The 18,803-nt window shown below is 38.4% G+C and overlaps 2 protein-coding genes across 17 annotated transcripts in view; one reads left to right on the top strand and one right to left on the bottom strand.

Moving 5' to 3' along the window:
- The window catches only part of ZNF839 (zinc finger protein 839), a 14,474-nt gene extending 13,189 nt beyond the window's left edge, over positions 1–1,285 (bottom strand). For both annotated transcript variants that reach the window (XM_031592972.2, XM_090141643.1), the window contains exon 1: positions 436–1,285. The gene's annotated coding sequence lies outside the window, so the exon portion shown is untranslated. The remainder of the gene's footprint in view (positions 1–435) is intronic.
- The window catches only part of MOK (MOK protein kinase), a 20,910-nt gene extending 2,107 nt beyond the window's left edge, over positions 1–18,803 (top strand). Inside the window, exons 2-15 of one of the 15 annotated variants that reach the window (XM_090141655.1) lie at positions 2,328–2,459; positions 3,728–3,842; positions 4,436–4,540; positions 5,349–5,438; positions 6,636–6,706; positions 9,231–9,309; positions 9,793–9,841; positions 11,062–11,240; positions 13,624–13,725; positions 14,155–14,328; positions 14,564–14,675; positions 15,428–15,628; positions 15,715–15,805; positions 16,030–17,424. In XM_090141655.1, coding sequence (XP_089997781.1) covers positions 5,419–5,438; positions 6,636–6,706; positions 9,231–9,309; positions 9,793–9,841; positions 11,062–11,240; positions 13,624–13,725; positions 14,155–14,328; positions 14,564–14,675; positions 15,428–15,628; positions 15,715–15,804 — 1,077 coding nt within the window. In that variant the 5' untranslated portion in view covers positions 2,328–2,459; positions 3,728–3,842; positions 4,436–4,540; positions 5,349–5,418 and the 3' untranslated portion in view covers position 15,805; positions 16,030–17,424. The other 14 variants (XR_016467064.1, XR_016467063.1, XR_004166882.2 and 11 more) reach the window with 14 other exon arrangements.

Raw genomic sequence — 18,803 nt, 5'->3', positions numbered from 1 at the left:
TAGCCAGGAAGGAAAGGTTAGTTAATGTCTGCATTGCTATAGATGCCATTAAAAAAAAAAAAAAAAAGCAACTGGGGATTAGATCTTCTGCATTCCTTGATCTTACATGAGCAAGAATAACACTGTTTACTTAATTTAATCCTCAAAGTAGTCAGTCTTAAAACACTCAGGAAGTTTTAAAATCTTGTCTCTCTTCACCACAAATTCAGCTAAACTCACTGGTAGTTTTGTTTTGCAGCTGTATTAAACTTCATAGTTTAACACTGAAATGTTTCAACCTGGTTATTTGGTTTCAGTGTTTGCTTGAAGTTACTATAATTTACTGATTAATAGTGTCTGTCCTTGGAGGCAGTGAAACTGCTACGTTCTTTGTGATACCATGCAAAGCATCATTAGGAACCATTAATAATCACATACAAGAAAAAGTTGGCTCACCCAGCTGGTGATGGAGGCCTCTGACCACTTCTTAACAGACAGCCCTCACCCAGAAGATGTTCTCCTTTCCAAGGAAAGCCCTTAAATAAGCCCATGGAGGGGTGGACTCTGGGCCCACCTCTTTCAGTCATGTGGAAAGCACAGATGAATCTCTTGCACCTGTGCTTCCTGGGCCAGCCACCCCCTTCACCAGGTGCCCAATCATCATTTTGGGCTGTGACATAACAATTCCCTACAGACTAGTTGCCATCTAGTCACTTTTGAGGAATCAGTTATGTGGAAGTGAATGTTTAAGGATCTTCATAAATCTTGGCTTGAGGACTTCAAAACTGGTATTAAATTGTTGGTATGCTGCAAGTCTAATTTGTTTTCCTTCTCAATCTATAACATCATGCTATTATTCTTATCATGTCTGAGTTTCTCTCAGTTTCTCATTAAACAATAACTTGTTGTGTGATCACTCTCCCATTTCCTCCCTACGAGAAAGGCCCTCCCATCTTCAGTGACTTGCCTTGTTGAGAGTTTACATGCTAGTTTTATGCATCAACAAAAAAACAACATTTTGACTAATGCAATTTTCATTTCTGATTCTGCGCTTCGGTCAGTTGATTTCAGTTACTGTGGTCTGTGCTGTCATTCTTGTCACTGGTGGAGAGGATGGCTCTCCAGTGTTTTCCTCAGGTGTTTGTTACTTGCACGTGAGCTTTTTTTGCATGCCTAGCAGCATTTTATTGTGAAAATAAGTACACCTGTGGTGGTTTCAACCTAATGGGCTTTCTCACTCCTGTCCTCAAAGAGGGAGAGAAAAGGTGATGGAAAAGTGCTCAAGGGTCAAGATAAGGACTGAGGATTAATCACGTATTGCTATCATGCCCCAAACAGTCTCAACATAGGGAAATGAATGCAGTTTGTTGCTCACTGCTAACAGACCAGAGCAGTGAGAACCAGAAGCAAAGTAAAACTGTCTTCCTCCCGTCCACCCTCTTCTACCTCCTTCCCTGGAGCAGCACAGGGGAATGTAGGCAGTCCACAGTGCTCCATCACTGCTCCACCATAAGCCTGCTCTGGGCTGCAGGGTGCTGCTGCACCATGCCTGGAGCACCTCCTGCCCTTCTCCTGCACTGACCTTGGTGGCAGCAGGGCTGCTTCTCTCCCTCCTCTCTCCCAGCTGCAGTTCCACAGAAGTTTTTTCTTCTCTTAAATCTGCTCTCCCAGAGGTGCACCCAGCATCGCTCATGGCTCAGTTGGTCAACAAATAACTTTTATGGCTACTTGGGTATTTTTTTGCCACGGAAATTGGCTCTGTTGTATGAGCATGTAGCACAGCTATTGTGTTTGTGTTTTAGTGGAGATCAGTTGCTAGCAAAAACTCTACTGATAAGCCTTCTTTAGAAATGTTGGATTTAACTGCTTTGAATTTATGACTCCTGTTTTATATTTAACTGTTTAGATGGGAAATTAAAACTCAAGGAGGCACATGCAAAACGTGCTTCTTGCTTGTGTTCCTCAGAGCTCACAAAGATTAGGAATCACCCTGCTTGAAGCACTGCCTGCCCAGTTTCTGCTAACAGCCACACATACTAAACCCCATGGTCTCAGCCACACCTTGGAGTCTCTGCTACTGTCTCTTTACCCATAATGGTTTTCAAATTCTATTTCTGCTTCTAATAATTGTTCCATATGTAATTGTGTAGAAAGCATTAGACTGTGATTGGTTTTAAATTGCTCTGTTTTCTCTCTTTTTCTAACTAGAAGGCCTAATTTGTGATTTTAAGGGAAAAAAGGGGGGGGAAACAATGTAGGAAATGAAAAGACTGTTTGAATTTATGGAGAGGACTAGGTTTTAAAGAAAATCTGGGTAAAAAATATCTATATTTTCTACACTGGAGCAGCATGAAGTGTGATAATCAGAAAACCTCAGCAGCAGATGATAAAAACAAGAAAAGCAAATGACAGTTTTCCCAGAAGCTTCTTTGTTGGAGAAAAGGGGGATTTGCATGGGGACAGTTTCTGCTAATTAAAATGTAAGCACTCACATCACAAGGTAAGAAGACTTAACAAGTGTGAAGCTTGGGGAGGAGAAAAGAGGTGAAGGCAACACAAACTGATTGCTAGTTTGAAAACATCATTCGAATGTCTCTGCCTAAGTGATTTTTCTCTCTGCAAAATTCCTTGGCAGGCTTTCTCCACTGTGAGGCTGTATTTATACTTGTAAATTAAACATATCTGGAAATCTTCTTGGCCACAAAGAGCAGCTGGCATGAAATGACCCACATCTACGCTAGTAAATTCCCTTCTCTCCAATCCAAGCAGTAGGACAGAATCTGATCGAGGAGTGACCTTAGAAGGAGTCCTCCCATCAGGTTAGGAAGGCTTCTGGGAGAGCAGTGTCACAGAGCACATCCACGGCTCAGTGCTGTCATGGCAGCTTATGCAGACAGCTGCACTTCCTTGGAGTTACTGCTCTTCTGCTGTTATTTCGACTCCCCAGAGGGGCTGAATAAGGTAGAGGAGGTATCCTGCTCTGCCTCCCTGGGTTTGGATCTTTCTCAAATAATAAGGCTAGCTCAAAAGCAAGAGCAGCGTAGAGCTTAGCAGAGTTGGGTTTTGTGCAGGTAAAATAAATGGAAGGATAGAATCTGTGGGTGCTATAAATAAATGGAAACAGGAGGACAAGGTGGGTGAAGAGAACCAGTCAGTAGGATTGAGAATAGTTGATTAGAATGCTAGAGGAGAATAAAGGAGGAAAGAAATGTCAGTTTTGAAGGAGATCAGAAGAAGACTAAGAATATTTAAGAAAAGCCTTATTCTTGGCCTACCTGGATACTCTTGTCGATAGGGGAATAAAGCTTTAAAATCAGTAATTACTTTTCCTTAAAAAAGAAAAAAGTGAAACAATGCCAAAGTACCCTTTCAAGAAAATGATACATTTCTGAAAGACACAAAGCATAAATGCATTCCTCAGTTGCTAATGCACTGCACAGAAAGAAAGGGTAAGAAGTGCCATGTGGAGAGCATTGTGTCTCTGAGCAAGGAGGCAGTGGTTACTCCTGAAGCTTGGGTTAGTGTATTTCAGGAACATAAGTTCATGTAATATGAGCAGCAAAATGTTGTTTTCTGTTATTCCTTATATTTCCTCTCAAACACTGGATGTGTTAACAGAAAAAAAAAACCACAAACTTTTATAAAAAAAAGATTCCAGTAGTCAGAATTTAGCAAATTTTTATGGATGGCTATGCAATTGTTATAACAATTTCCACTGTAAACTGAAACTATGTGTTTTTGTTTTTAGAATATAAAGCAGTTTGTAAGATAGGAGAGGGAACGTTTTCTGATGTTCTGAAGATATTGAGTCTTAGAGATGGAAAGTACTATGCATGTAAATGCATGAAACAACATTTTAAAAGGTATGTGTAGTTAATTCTATTCCTGCAGGGTATCTTATTGAAATTTAGCGGGGAAATGAAAAATAAGGATTAAGTGAAGGTTTTTGAATACTTGTGTAGTAAAAAGGTTTGCGTGCAGTGTAGGAAGTGATCGCTGCTGCTTACTATGAAAGGCCTTCCTATTTGGCATTGGGGTTATTTCCTTGAGTACTTGAACTGTTGTCCTCTATTAGAGCAAATGCTGCCTGACCACTGCTGGATCGAGGGTTAAACAAGAAAAACAGGGGCCATGTGGAAGCAGAGATATTCACTTGACATTCTTCTCCAAATACATATGCACCCAACTCTGCTTCTGTGGGTCACTGACCTTGTATTCTCAGTTCAGTCTCTTAACTTCCTACTGATCACAGTGGGAGTGACACATTTGTACAGAAGACGTAAATTAGGACATTTTGCTCTTAAGTGCAACTTCAGTAATGTCAACGGTTTACTGTCTCAGAGCTTTAGAGAAGAATAAGTGGAAGTGTGAAAAAATTACTGTAAGCTCAAACAAACACAAAAGAACCCAATTATCTTTAATTAATGATGTGACTTCTGATTCTCTGTCACATTAGACAACTGTTGAGTCATTTATGCATTACCTACTACTGACCAGACTTGTCCAGTTTATGATCAAAAGAGTATTGAAATCACCTGCTCAGCTACATCAAGATCAGGAGGTATGCAATTTGGTGGTAGGGAATAACAAGCCAACTTGTGTCTCATGTAGTACAGTTTTAATGTTTTTTAGGCCTTTAACCCTCTGGTGAATTGACTGACAAATTCTCTTGGTAAACTTTGAGGCAGCAGACAAGTGTTTTAAACAGAACAAGCCCACTCAAAGCATTTCTCCTAGTTTCAAATTGGAAAATTGTGATTTCATGTTTAGCTTTGAAGTCATGAAAAAGCTTATGTCTCCTGTTCTGATCCATTTAACAGCGTACAAAGCTTTTTTTTCCCCTCCTCCCTCCTTAGAAGTTCTATAGCATGTAGTTTTGTTGTTTATTATAGTCTAGGAGGGCAACAAAATAATTAATCAACAGCTGAATAGCATATATTTTTCATATAATTGCTTAACATTCAAACTGAATTTTAAATGTTAAATTTGGCAAGGCTAGACTGTCACTTCCAGCAGCGTGCTGAGCAATAATTGGTACGTATGCTACACCAGCTTAGAATGAACACAAAATTCCTCCCAGCTATGTCCATGGCACAGTAACTGGTGTCTGGAGCACAGTACACGACTGATCATGTTAAGGTAAGTCCAGCTGCTCTGGACTGCAACAAGAAATAGAGCCAATAATCTGCTGATTATTGATTTGTTCCATAAAGAAATAAAACAGGCAAACAATTTATCTGATCTTGCATTTGAAAGTTCAGTTTCAGACTAATGTGGAGTGAGTTCTGACAGTCATGGCAGGGGAGAACAATTATAATCCGGTCTCTGACTGCAAGTCAGTTTTCTTTTTCTTTTTAATTCAACTTTAGTATTGAACAAGTGAATAATCTGAGTGAAATACAAGCCCTGAGGAGGTTGAGTCCACATCCTAATATCCTTATGTTACATGAAGTTGTTTTGTAAGTATGGTTCATTCATTTCTTCCTCATTTTGTTCAAGCAGTATGTGGTAACTTCTGGATCTAGAGGCAACCTGTAGAAGTTTAGCCAGTTTTTCCTTCCAGCAGAAAGAAAAAACAGCTGATCTGTCAAATTCTGAAGTCATTGTGTTTTTTGTTAAATGAGAGCTTGCTGTCTTTTGTAGCAATCTGAAAAACACTTCAACATCCGTATTAAGATGACAGGCTAGCTGTATTTCTAGCCTACCTAAACTTCATGTCGTAACCTATAGTACTTGCTGATGATTTGAACCCATATCCCAAACCCACTGAGTTACTTTAACTACACAACACTGAGTCTGCTGGAGACTCCTGGTTTGGATTGCTCAGAGCTTATTTGCTGAAATATGCCCTGGTACTTCAAGGTACTTCAAGGTTTGGCCTGGCAGTTTGAAGTCAGGATCCAGACAAGCTATTTGGCAGCATCATTTTGTAGGTAGGTTTACAGATACTTCTTTGCAAATAATACATGAGAAGCTGGTAGTCATATCAGCAGCTCTCTGGAATTCTCAACTTCAGCTGCTGTACAGTGTCATCCAGATGGCCAACCAGCTCACCTGGCTCTTTCTCAGTCTGTCTGTGAACTGGATTGCTGATTGTACCCTCACTCATTAGTTGTCAGGGTTAACAGTGTTGCAGAGGGGTGTGCTTTAGTGCAATTATCTTCTTAGAAAAACTGAAGACCAAAAGACATCTGCCTCTGCAGGGCAGTGAAATGGAAAATAAAGTATTAGATATAGTATCATGTACCTAAACTGCTGTGAGCAGTGATTCCAGTCAGATGCTTATTTCCACTCAACACACTACTGATGACCAAGCTAGAAAGTATTTTCATGTATGGCATAGTGTTTTTCCTACCTCGTTGTAAGGTTGTATCACTTCAATTTACTGGAAATTTCTTGATACTGAACAGTGTTGTATAGCTCAAAAAAAAAGCATTCCAATACCTTCACAGAGTAAGTCAATTAAATTTTGTGAAAGACACTCTGGATGGTGTAAACTATAAATATGAAATGTCAGAGCCTAAGCTGGAAAACATGAAAGCATCAACTGAAAATGTCCATTTTAGTACTGGTTAAATTACTTTTTCTCTACACTGTATACAAATCAACATGTACATTTTATTTCTAGTTTAAAGTCTCCTAATTTCTTTCTTCAGTGATAAAAAAGCTGGCTGCCTTTCACTGATATGTGAACTTATGGATATGAATATTTATGAGCTGATAAAAGGTATGTGGCATATGCTTAAACCGACAAACTCTCCCTGTGTAGACTACAAAGTGGAATTAATTATATTCTCTTCACTCTTCCATGTTATGAATTTTGTAGTGAAATTCTGTGCTGTACTGATTTACTCTCTTTCATCTACCTAGTTGTTTAAAGCATGGATGCATGCAGAAGGTTTCTAAAGAGTCAGGTCAGTGCCCCTCTATTTCTGCAGTTAAACTTTACATGACAACTTGGAAACAACCTTGACTACAAAAAAAAGGCTTTATATAACAAAAAGTGCAACTTGAACAGGCTCTTGTTAGGTCAGGATTGCAATAAAATAACTTGAAAATTATTCCAGTTTGTTTTAAAGACCACTCAGTAATGCTTTTCCACTTTTCAGTGAACATTTTTCACTGAAAACACCCATTTTGAAGAATTCTGAATGTGGATGTCAAAGCAGGTGTGATGCCACGGGGCTTAAGGAAGCATTCCTACAGAAGGAACAAAGAAAGGATCTGTAGACACCAAAGGAGTTGGTTACAATAACTGAAAGGCAATTATTTACAATTTCATTAGTAAAAGAGGATTTTTTGGTGGAGTTATTTAAATTTTACTGTCTTTATGGCTGGGAGATTCAGTTAAGTAACCCAACACGCTACTGATATTCAGAGTAGTAAAATAAAGACTTGCTCTCACATTGTATCTGTGACACTGGGCGTTCAGATCAGTAAAGATCTGAGATTAAAATAGAGTTGTTTGACTCCACTGCTCAAAGAAACAAACATGAACAATTGCTGGTTTTATTAAGGCTTTTTTTTTTTCCATGATGAATTTGTGAAGTTAAGTCAGACGAGTAGCTGAGTGCAGGAAGGAGCCCTCATTGATATGAAATTAGTTCAGTGCATTAACAGCAAACCTGCATTTTCTCCCTCTAGAAAATATACTACAATTGTGGAAAAAGAGAAGGCATAGATTTGCTCTTTAAATGCCTTTATTTTTTTTCACCCAGAGCATTTGCTTTCTCTGTGTGTGTGTGTTTTTTTTTAATGTGAAAAAGCCTGCTATATTAAGCATTGAACACAGATGGAAATTAATCTAGTAGTTTCAGTGTATTCTGGTTTTAGTGTTTGGTTAATTAGTTAGTTTTTGTTTTTAATTTTAAAACAGCAAGGTTGTTTTCCTGGTAGATTTTGTTTGTTTGCTTCAGAAAATAACTTTGGTGGTTTCACAGTAGGCATCACTAGTTTCCTATGGGGCAGAAATTGATCCTTCCATTTTGTTCCTTCTGTTACACTGACAGATTCCTGTTAGTTCAGTTAAGGCTATTTGTGCTTACATGAAGCCATCGTTCTCTTGTTCTCAGTGCATAGGGGTATCAGTGACAACCAGCCTTGCCTTTGCTTCAGTCAGAACACTTTGGTCATTTAAAATGAGGAAGTAAATAGGGCTCAGAGAGAGGTGGGGAAGATGCCCAAAGAAAAATGACTGCAGCCTCCTAATGCTGCCTTCTTACGGTTCACTTTGTAATGGCTTCCCAGTAAGCTTCCTGCAATGATAAATCTGAAAGTAGAGGAGCATCTGCTCCAGATTTTAGTAGTGACCTGTGAGGAGGAAAAGACAATTGAGCACGACTTCTTTTCAGGAAGGTTTGGTTTCTTAAATACTACCAGTAATCAGAGTTGATTTGAATGACCAAATCTTTTAACATCTTTTGTACTGAAAACAGCAAAAATCCTGATGTTGAAACACCATCTCTACTGGGCTCAGAATATGACATTTCCTGATGTAAGTGTGCTCAGTTTCCAGTGCCCCGTGAGCTGATCCTGCTGGGTGGATTACAGAGGCAGACTGGAGGTCCCCACCTCCTGCCCCACCTGTTACCCATGCTGATGGCAGTGGGCACAGGGCTACCTGCTCTGGTTTGCAAAGATGTGATCGCTTCTGCCACTGTTGACAACACTGCAGCATTATATAAAGGCATTATAGCGAGATTAAAAGGCCTTTGGAGCCTATAAAAGAAAAAAAGTCCTGTAGTTACTGTAGGGCTCTGAAAAGTAGATGCATTTTATAACTGTCATTACGGTGCAACAGCAAGCAGCTACCTGGGTTAACCTGTAATTTGCAAGTCAATAGTGAATCACAGACATTTAAACATCGCACTAATTTGAGGTGATGGATAGGAATCATGAACCTGAAGGCCTGTAACTTTTTTTAGAAAGGAAATCAGACGTTTGGAAATGAAATACTGGAGTTCTGTCAGAATTTGGAGATGCAGATAATGGAAGAAAAACAGGCAGTAAAAGTTAAGGCCTTTTACAGACTATTGAACTGACAGTTATGTTAGCCCAACTACTCTGGTTCTCACTGAAATTTAAATTATGCCTGAATTTTGAGTGGAAAATGGATTACAAAGCTAGCTTTAAATGACAGAAATAGTGTAACTGGAAATGTTATGTCAGTGCATTACTGGAAGCTGAAGAGTATTTCCTGGTATTCTCTCGTTTGCTAAAAATGACCTGGACAACTTGAAATTTAATTCTAGGACGGAGAAAGCCGTTACCTGAAAAAAAAATAAAGAACTACATGTACCAGTTATGCAAATCTCTTGATCACATACATAGGTAAGAGACCAGGCGAGCAAGACCTTTGTGGTAAATGCATCATTCACTGATTTTGGGGTCATTGCTAAGTAGATCCATACAAATACCTGAGGCAGCAGACTGCTGCAGGGTGAAAAAAGGACATTGCCCACCTGCAGGCTGGTGGCCAGTGCTGTTGCCAGCACCTGAGGGGAACTGCAGGAAGCCCTTCTGGGAGTGTGGGGGCCCTTCCCATCCTTTTGTAACCACATGAGAGCAAAAGTAGAAAGCTTGCCTCCCCTTCCTTCACTTACCATTTCCTCATTCCCATACCTGCAGCTCTTGTCCCACTGTAGTGGCAAAATTAATTTTTTTCTCTGCTGTTGGTAGGGCTGATGGAAGTGTTAGTTACTTTATGGTTGATTTCCTTGGTTGGTTTTTGTTTGTTTTACAAATAAGTGGAAGCACTGATAATATTTATCTTTGCACTGAACTCTTTTCTCTCATGTGTTTATATTGGTACAGAAATGGGATATTTCACAGAGATGTGAAACCAGAAAACATATTAATAAAGGTAATGCATTTTGTGTGGAGAATTTTTAACTGAAAATGAAATGTATTGGTATGTTTTTGTTTATGCTGAGAAAGTAATACTTCTTTAGGAATACAAGCACAGTTTTTATTTTATATATATATACTATATTGTTATATATTATATAAGTAATTATATACTTATATAAGTAACTACATATGATATTATTATAATATTTATATTATATACAAAAATATATAAACATTATATAATTTGTATTAATTACATAAAAAGTTGCCTCTGATGCTTCAGTCCTAATCTAGAGGAATGAAGGAACAAGCAGATTTGTTACTGGCACAAACCTGAGGTAGATCAGATGTGTTAGAGCTTCCCTGTGTCCATGCCCAGGTGTCAAAGCCCTGAGGCCAGGCTGGATGGGGCTTTGAGCAGCCTGCTCTAATGGGAGGTTTCCCTGCCTATAGCAGGGAGGTTGGAACTGGATGATTTTAAAAGTCCCTTCAAACCAATACCATTCTGTGATTCCATGATGATTCTCTGCCAATCTGCAAAATGATCCTTAATCATGTGTCAGTATACATTTTCCTCTGTGTTTATTTAGAGACGAGCAATGGGGTTCAGTTCTGCATCTTTTTTTCTAGGTATAATCTCTAAGTGTAGTGGAAGTTACTCCTACAGAAGAGAGCAGAAGATAGTAGCTTTCAGAAGATTTCTTCATTGAAATCTATTCTCTCACCAGTTCCAGAATGTTATTTTGCTAATATAGTCTGAAAAACAAGGATTTGAAAGTCCAGTTGATGAAATTTTATTTTCTGGAGATATTTTTTTCTTTTTTTATATCATAGAAACATACAGGAGAAAAACTGTTGCAAAAGGAAGCTGAAACCATCCATTATATCACTGCTAAACGCAAGAAGTCAAAGAAAATAACTTAATCCAGATGTCCTATTTAGCGGGCTTCCTTTCAGTAATTGTCCATATGCTTTTCAATTAACTCTTAGATCTGTCTTTTAATGATGTAGAAAAGCATTTCTTCATATTGTGGGACACAGATCTCTTCAACTCTTGGAGCTATGTGCTATTTAAATGCAGTTTTACTGCTACAACACCCCCCTTGGGCTTTCTGAAATTTTATTCTTTAAGTAATCTGTGATTTCTTTTATGGTGACTACTTCACACGTGTCAGGAAAATCCTTGCCTGAATATTTCCGCGTTTCTAAATTCAGGATATTTTATTTTTGCAGCAGAATACCCTGAAGTTAGCAGATTTTGGATCTTGTAGGACTATATATTCTAAGCAGCCATACACAGAATATATCTCCACACGCTGGTACCGAGCACCTGAATGCTTGCTTACAAATGGCTACTATAGCTACAAAATGGATATATGGAGTGCTGGCTGTGTTTTCTATGAAATCACAAGGTACCGTGTTCAGTGGAGGGTCTTTCTTGTTGTTATCAGGAAAATCAAAGGTAAATAACTGAAATAAGGAGCACGTGGTAAAGATAATCTGGTCTTTGTTTCCACCATTTCGTGGAACTTCACTGCACGATCAGTCTGCAGGGCTGATGAGGCAGTAATCATCCCTTGTCTGGCACTCTGTTCACCTTATTGTGCCAGTAGTAAAGCAGCAAGCTGTTTGGGAAAACATCATACCCATTACAAAATATTTACAAGGAGAATAACGTTGAACAGTCCCCTGCTCCCAAGCCTCTGCCTTCATATTTGAATTTTACAGGAATGTACTTTATCTGCCGTGTCTCTGAAGTACGGCTCAAGTCCTGCATGGGTATCACTGTTATCCTCAGCCTTGTTAATACACTTGATGGCAAATTTTCCCCTTTTTTCATGACTTCTGTGAAAACAGAAGATCAGTGAAGACACTCCCTTGCGCTTACTAGGTGGTGTATGAAATAGGTCATTCAAGACCCTTGTGCCATGCCAGAACCTTGTGTCTTGGGATATTTTCAAGTTGGGTTCCAGTGAAGGAAGTGTTCAGAAAAAAATAGATTAAAGCCCTGTAGGATTATCAAAGATGATAAAACCATAACTCAGTGAAATTGTCTTCGGTCTTCAGAAAACAAAAAACTAAAAACCATGACTATTCCTCCAGTATCTCTGTGCCATAGCAACAGCAGCAGTTCTTCTCTATTCTCCTCCCACACTGCTGCCTCTCATACGCAACCAGGAGTGGTAACATTTGCTTTTTTCTTTCCTCCTCCTCCACATGGCAGGCGCAGCTGCTGCCATCACATTAAATGACAACTCTTATGCTTTGGCTGCTAACTTGTAGAAACAGTTCTCATTCGGTCAGAAAACTGTTAACTGAAAAATTCCAAATGTGGTAGTTCTCTTGCAAAGTAAATTGGGAACAAATGTTTTAAAAATGCCGTGTTTTCCCATTCCAGTTTGAATTGGTGTGCTTTGAAGTTTTGCAAGAAAATTACACACTGCAAAAGAGATACTTCCTCCTAATTTTAGCTTAATGTAACAAATTTCAGTCTTTGCAACCGCTGCACATTTTCAGAGACCTAATAGATGTGTTCAGAAAGAAATGAGGAATGTTCCTTGGAAATAAGTGAATTTTCAAAAGTACAGCCTTGCCAAGCTGAAGGAAGTTATGGACAGGTTTGTTTCTTCTTAAGAGGATCTTGCAGTTTTTGCTGTTGAACATTTGCCAAAGTCTACACTTGAGACTGCATTTTTGGAAGAATCTTTTAATCTTACTCAGTCACATTTGTCTTGCAAGTCTTCTCCCTTTCTCTACTCCTCATAAACCTGGGTTCCTGGATTGCTCAGGATTCCTTCCTTTTGTGGACTGTGCAGTTGTCGTTCCTTCAGTTGTAGTGTTACACTTCAAGATGGTGCATTTTTGACATTTTTGTCATTCAAACAAAAGCCACTCCCACTCCTGCTTGAATTGTGAGATACAGCTGTGCAACGGGAATCAAATCTCTTTTTCTCCTTCCTCTCAAAGCCTTACAAAGACATTCAGAGAGGTGAGCAGACAGCTGTTGGATTGAATTTACCGACAGTTAATAGAAATTAATTAATAGAAGTTTTTCCCTTCTACAAAGGGGGCTGAATGTTTTGCTTTCAGGAACCAAGTGGTGCTAAGGAAGAAGTATTTCTTAAAATTATATGCCAGATGAAATGTTCTGCCTGCATGGAAGAAGGGAACATATGCAAGAATTGAATGTTAGTGGACCTAAGTTGCTGAGTCAGATTGCTATATTGATAACAATGTTTTCAAGGACTATTTGCAAGTTTTATATTAACTGAGGATAAGGCTCAGGAATGTAGTTCAAATTACCATCTCTCCAGTGCTGCTGCTTGAAAAGAACCTGTGTGTAGGAATGGAATGTTTCTTATAAATATGTATTTCTTTGTGCATACACAGCGAAAGGGAATGCTTGGTTTTGCTGTCTTAAAAGGAGGAAAACACTCTGTTTTGTGGGATCTGCAACTATGCTAGAAGAAAACAAAATTCTATATCCATTACCTTTCACAAGGAGGGATGTTGTCCTTACGTATTTTACCCCAAACCTGTGAGGAAAGGACAACTATAGATTTCTGTTTAATAACCCAAACTTCCTCTTCAATCAAAAAATGCAGCTGTAGTAATCTGCTGCTCACATATTGTCCTGTAATTGTTGGCTGGTATTAAAACTGTTCACAAATAAATAATCCTAAAGTTTATCTTTGTCTTAAATGGAGGAAAAAAAACAAAATTGGTGACAGTGATGTCACTTAAACTAGTTTAACTAACTGTGGTGTAAACCTACTACCACCTCTTGCTTTGCAGTTTTCAGCCTCTCTTTCCTGGATCTAATGATCTGGACCAAATTTCAAAAATCCATGATGTGATAGGCACTCCTGCCAATAGAACTCTCAACAAGTTCAAGCAGTAAGTATGCATCCTCATAGTTATTAATCTCAGTGGTTAAATATCCAAAATACAACTGTACAGCTGGGATGTTTCTGGGCAGAGAACTGCCACAAAATTCTGCTTGTGTTGTGACAGCTGCTGACCAAACAGCGTTGTCTTCTTTCTACCCCTCTTCCCCAGAGGCCATCACACACTTGTGATCCTTGTAGGCACAACAGAGGAAATCTGAGCTTAGAACAATCTTATTTGGCTTTTTTTTTTCCCATACTAAGGGAAAGTTGGCTTAAGGCCAATGACATAACTTGTTAGGAAAGAAAATGTTTTGTCCAAGTATTACTTACTTTCCCCTAACAATTGATTTACTAACTCTGATTTTTTTTTTCAAGTGTAAGTTGCAATTTTGCTGTGAATATTTATGAGTAACTGTTCTCAACTTGCTTAACACAGGTCAACAATTTTGAATTTTCATTTCCCTTTTAAAAAAGGAAAAGGAATACCTCCTCCAGTGCACAATTTATCTGCTAAAGGATTAACTCTTCTGTACGCAATGATAAAATACGATCCTGACGAGAGAATTGCTGCCCATCAGGCATTGCAGCATCCTTACTTTCAGGAGCTCTGGCAAGTGACTTCAAATCATTTCAATCTTGAACACTAAGATGAAGAAGTGGAAGAACACTGTGTGCTTGTTATTTCGAGTGGATTGAAGTGAAGTTTGCTTACAGTGCTGATACTTAGCTTTTGCAATACAATGAAATATCAGTCAACGTAATTCTTTGCACTAAGTCCAAACTTCACTTAAAGCATAACTGACATTTTTCCTCTTTTTTTCTTCTTTTTGCCCCAAACTTTTTAGGGCAGCTGATACACAAGCGTTGGCCACGCACAAAAAAGTAAGATTACTAGAAAATACAGTAGGGCAAGTACCTCTGCATTTGTGGCAAATTTCAAAGGGAAGTCAAGGAGAGGTAATATTTACATGGAAGCATTGATGGTCCGTTTCGAGAAAGTAATTTGTGAGACTGAGCTTGCTGGCTAGAAACAAATGTCTTACTTAAGCTGATTACTTGGTTTTACTCAGTCTGCCCCAAACCAATCTTCATTGGGTCTGGAGCAGAACCCCATCCCCCCAAACCCTGCAACAAATGAGTTAGAATTTAAAAACTGTGACACAGCATAATGCCTTTGACAGAGAGTTTTCATAGGTGCTGCTATTTAGGCGGTCAATGCCTCATTTTTCAAATTATGGTCTTCCTCATTTTTTCCAATTTACCCGAGTTTAAAACAAAAAAGTTTTTCAGATACATTTTCTGTCTCTGCTCAAACTTTATTTTTGCCTTTCAAGGCCTTCAGTCTGTGTATGTTTTTTTGGTTGTCTTCTTTTTTAACATTGTTATTCTGTGTTCAGCTGATATCCAGACAGATCTTGAACTTAAACTCGACTCAGAAAATCAGTGAATTAAAATTGGATTCAAAATTCTGTCTACTAAAACTGTAGTCAAATAACATGAAAAATACCCAACAGATGCACTCTTAGAATTCACTGTATCTGCAAAGTGAGACAGAAATTGGTACTGCATGCAACTCTCAAGTGCAGCTTTTTCACAAAAAAAAAAAAGCAATCACCATAGAAATATATGTGCTTCTAACATTAAAAGCATTAGTTCTTCTTTCTCTAAGATGTTCTCAGAGATTAAACATTATTTCTCTATCCTAAAAGCATTCTCTTAGGAAAGTCCAGGATAAAGTAAAACGTCAGCATGTAGTTCCTTGTGGAGAACTACCAATGTTAAGACCTTCTGGAGCAGCTAACTTGCCTTCCCTTCCTACACCTACTTCACATTCAGTTTTTCCTGCAGCTAAGGAAAGTGGTGAAACTTCTGTGCTGCAGTCTGCTAGATTTATTGGATCAAATATGGAGGTACAGATTCTCACTTGCTCATTAAAATGTAACAACAAGATATGTTTTATGAAGCATATTTTAAACTTCTGTTGTTTCTTCAACAGTCTGAGAAACAGAAGACTCTTAAGTCTTCCCTAAAACATTACCACTTACCTGCTATAGAACGAAGAGGAAAAGGTTACTGGCCATTTTAAGGTATTGAGAGTGTGAAGAAAAACAAGAGTATGCAGTGATCACTGTTAGAGATCCAACAAGAACAACAGTGCTTTATTTTGTGTTTTTCTGACAGTTGTCAGAAACCCCCCAGAGCTATAAGGGGCTGCTTACCTAATGCTTTGGTGTTCTGCTACTGAAGATGATCGATATTTAATTAAACACTGTACTTGGACTTTCTAAATATATATTTTTTTTCCTTTTAGAACCCGATGGAAGAAGGGATTCGTTAAAAATAACATGAGAGGATTTGTTGAGGTTCAGTGTTAGGAATGGAACATTACCTACAAAATACAAGTTTTCATATTAGATAATAAATGACTGCTAACTTCTGGAAAGTATTTACCTCCTGTATTTAATGACTTCAACCTCAAGCTTTACTGAGAACTTGCAGATTATACAAACATATATTTGGTTTTGATACAGTTAGCATAACTGGTCAGTATTTTTATATACCTACCAGTTAAAAGGGTAAGCAACTTTTTATCTGATTCAAAAGCAAACCAGCTAAGACTCTGCTCACATACTTGTCTTAGCGGAAGAATTGCAGTCCAACAGTAGGTCAGAGAAATTAAACAGCAGAATGCAACGGCATAGGTAGGTGCTGTTTCTCTTCTTAGTTTGAAAGTCATACTGAGTGAAGGTCATCTTCCTCCTACTTCTAAGTAAGCTAAAGTTCTTCTAAGTAGAAAATAATTCCTAACCATGATTATATCAGAAGTGAGTGCGACTACATGAAGACACAGTGACCAGCTGAGTTATACTGTCCTGCTACTGATATTCATCTTTGTTTGTTAGAAGTTCATACTGTTCAAGCCAAACAGGTGGAGAGCTTGAATGGTAATAAGGCAATCCAGTATTTGTTTGAGTTTCTAGCATTGGTTTATATTTAAAAAAATAATAATAAATTAAAAGGTGTGATGCTAAGCTTAGGAAACGGAATGAAGGACTGAAGCTCTACAGGCAACAAAGTACAAACAGTAACCTCCACCTTTTTACATTTTTTGCTGTGAGCTTATCCGGTGGTTTGTGCTTTTTTTCCTCAAGAGCAGGTGGTGAAAAAAGGTTATCAGACTTTGTATATCACCATCAATTTTCTCTCACATCAGTATTTGGTGTCACATCAGTATTTGAGGCTGTTGGTCTGTTAGAATGAAAAAAAAGCAATTCAGCAGATTGCTTTTGCTTTGAAAATTGGGTATTTCATATGAAGCACCACTGTGGAATGTTTTCTTCATTTATTTTAAGCTTTCAGGTGGATCTTGCACATTTGGGCACATACAGCACTTCATGGACATTTATTTAATAACAAGTTCCTTAATATTCTTCTGGAAACCAAATATAGTTCTCTGACTGTTGGACTGGTGGGCAAACTTGACTTTTCCCACTTGCTTTCTAGTTAAAACACATTCAACTTTAAAATATAAATTGGCAAGCATTGTTCCTACCCTCATCCTTCCAGCTAAAGTTCTGCACTGAGACCATTTATTTTATTATTTAATTTGCTTTAATCTATAATTATTTTTTCCTACCATGTTAAGAGCTATATCTTTTGTAGAACTCTACATTATTTCCAGGTAAGTTGTTTTCTTTTTCTTCCTAAAATCAGTTTTTCCATAGTGGAGAAAGGATGGGGGGTGGAAGACTTCCAGGTGATTGCCAAGTGGTAGAGATACTGCAGAAAACCAAAAGCACACATGGACTCCTTCTCTGCTATTCAACTATGATTTGCAGCAGGATGTGCTCTGCAAACAGGTATGTAAGTAGCTGCTGTTATTACCCTAATGTTGGATGCTATGGTCCTTATGGTACTGTTGTTTTTGTTTTTTTTTTTTCCTACAGCTGATAAATTACAAAAAGTCCTTTAAAGGCCTTTATTGCATCTTTTCCTCAGCTGTTTCACTTTGACTCAGGCAGTATGAAGCACTGATACAAAGAACTCTCCAGGGAAGTAACTGCATTAGTTTTCAGTGACAAGGTTTATCTGTATTTTAACAGCTAAACCCAATACATTAATAAAATAGAACTTCTGAACAATAATGCTGCTCAGTTTCAGTATTTTCCACATTCCTTGTATTTTAAAAAACCCCAAGTATATGAGAATTGTAAAGTACAGTCTTTAAATGATGTAGACAATCCAAATGCCAGTTTATAAATACATCTGGCACTTCTTTATATGCTAGCTGCATGACAAGAATAAGAGATGTAGTTACAAGCAGCTATGCAGTTTGTTTCTCTCCAGGTTTTCATTCATCTTCTTCCTAAAGGTGCCAAATGGTTACTTGCAATTAAAAGCATTCCAACCCAGCTACGTGGCTGGGAGCAGGACGGGCAGTTGGTTGCCGAATTACGGCCTCATGCAGAGCTTGTGCCTGCTATCAGGCACACTGCACTCTCAGGCTTCTGGCCTCAGCTCTGCTCTGCTGACCGAATGCCCATCTCCAAGATTGGCCAAGAGGCTGTGTGTTTCTGCACAGCACTAAGAGATGGCAGGGACGTGGGTCAGTGCTGGGCCTTGATATGAGACAGCAGCTCTCTGTCTTTTTTTCAATCTTTGCAAGAAATACCAAAAAACGGTTTAAGTGTTCTGTTGCCAACTGACTTAAATTTGTGTTTAGACAAGCAGCATTAAACTATACAAATGCGTGGAGATGCATTTCCATAATAGCTCTCAATTTAAAACTGTTGAATTGTAAACAAGATGCCTATAAGAGGGAACGACAAGTTGTCTCAAAACCATGTCTTCTTCTGTATGCTGACATCATTTTAAGTTTGCCAGGTCAGAAGGTGGCTGTGTCTACTCCCGTTGGATTATTCACTTCTAAACTCCCAGGACAAATAGCAGCATTATGTGATTACAAAATCCTCACCCCACAAAGCTGTCTGTGAGATTTCCGCTGCCTGATGTGCTTTGAGATAAACCATGAAGAATGAGAACGGACCAAAGTTACTTCATTTTCCTAGTCAAAGTTCAACTATA

Source organism: Phasianus colchicus, chromosome 5, assembly GCF_987193195.1.
Source record: "Phasianus colchicus chromosome 5, bPhaCol1.hap1.1, whole genome shotgun sequence".
NCBI lineage: Eukaryota > Metazoa > Chordata > Aves > Galliformes > Phasianidae > Phasianus > Phasianus colchicus.
Note: the sequence above shows the minus strand (reverse complement) of the source record. Positions and strands in the feature narration are given on the sequence as shown.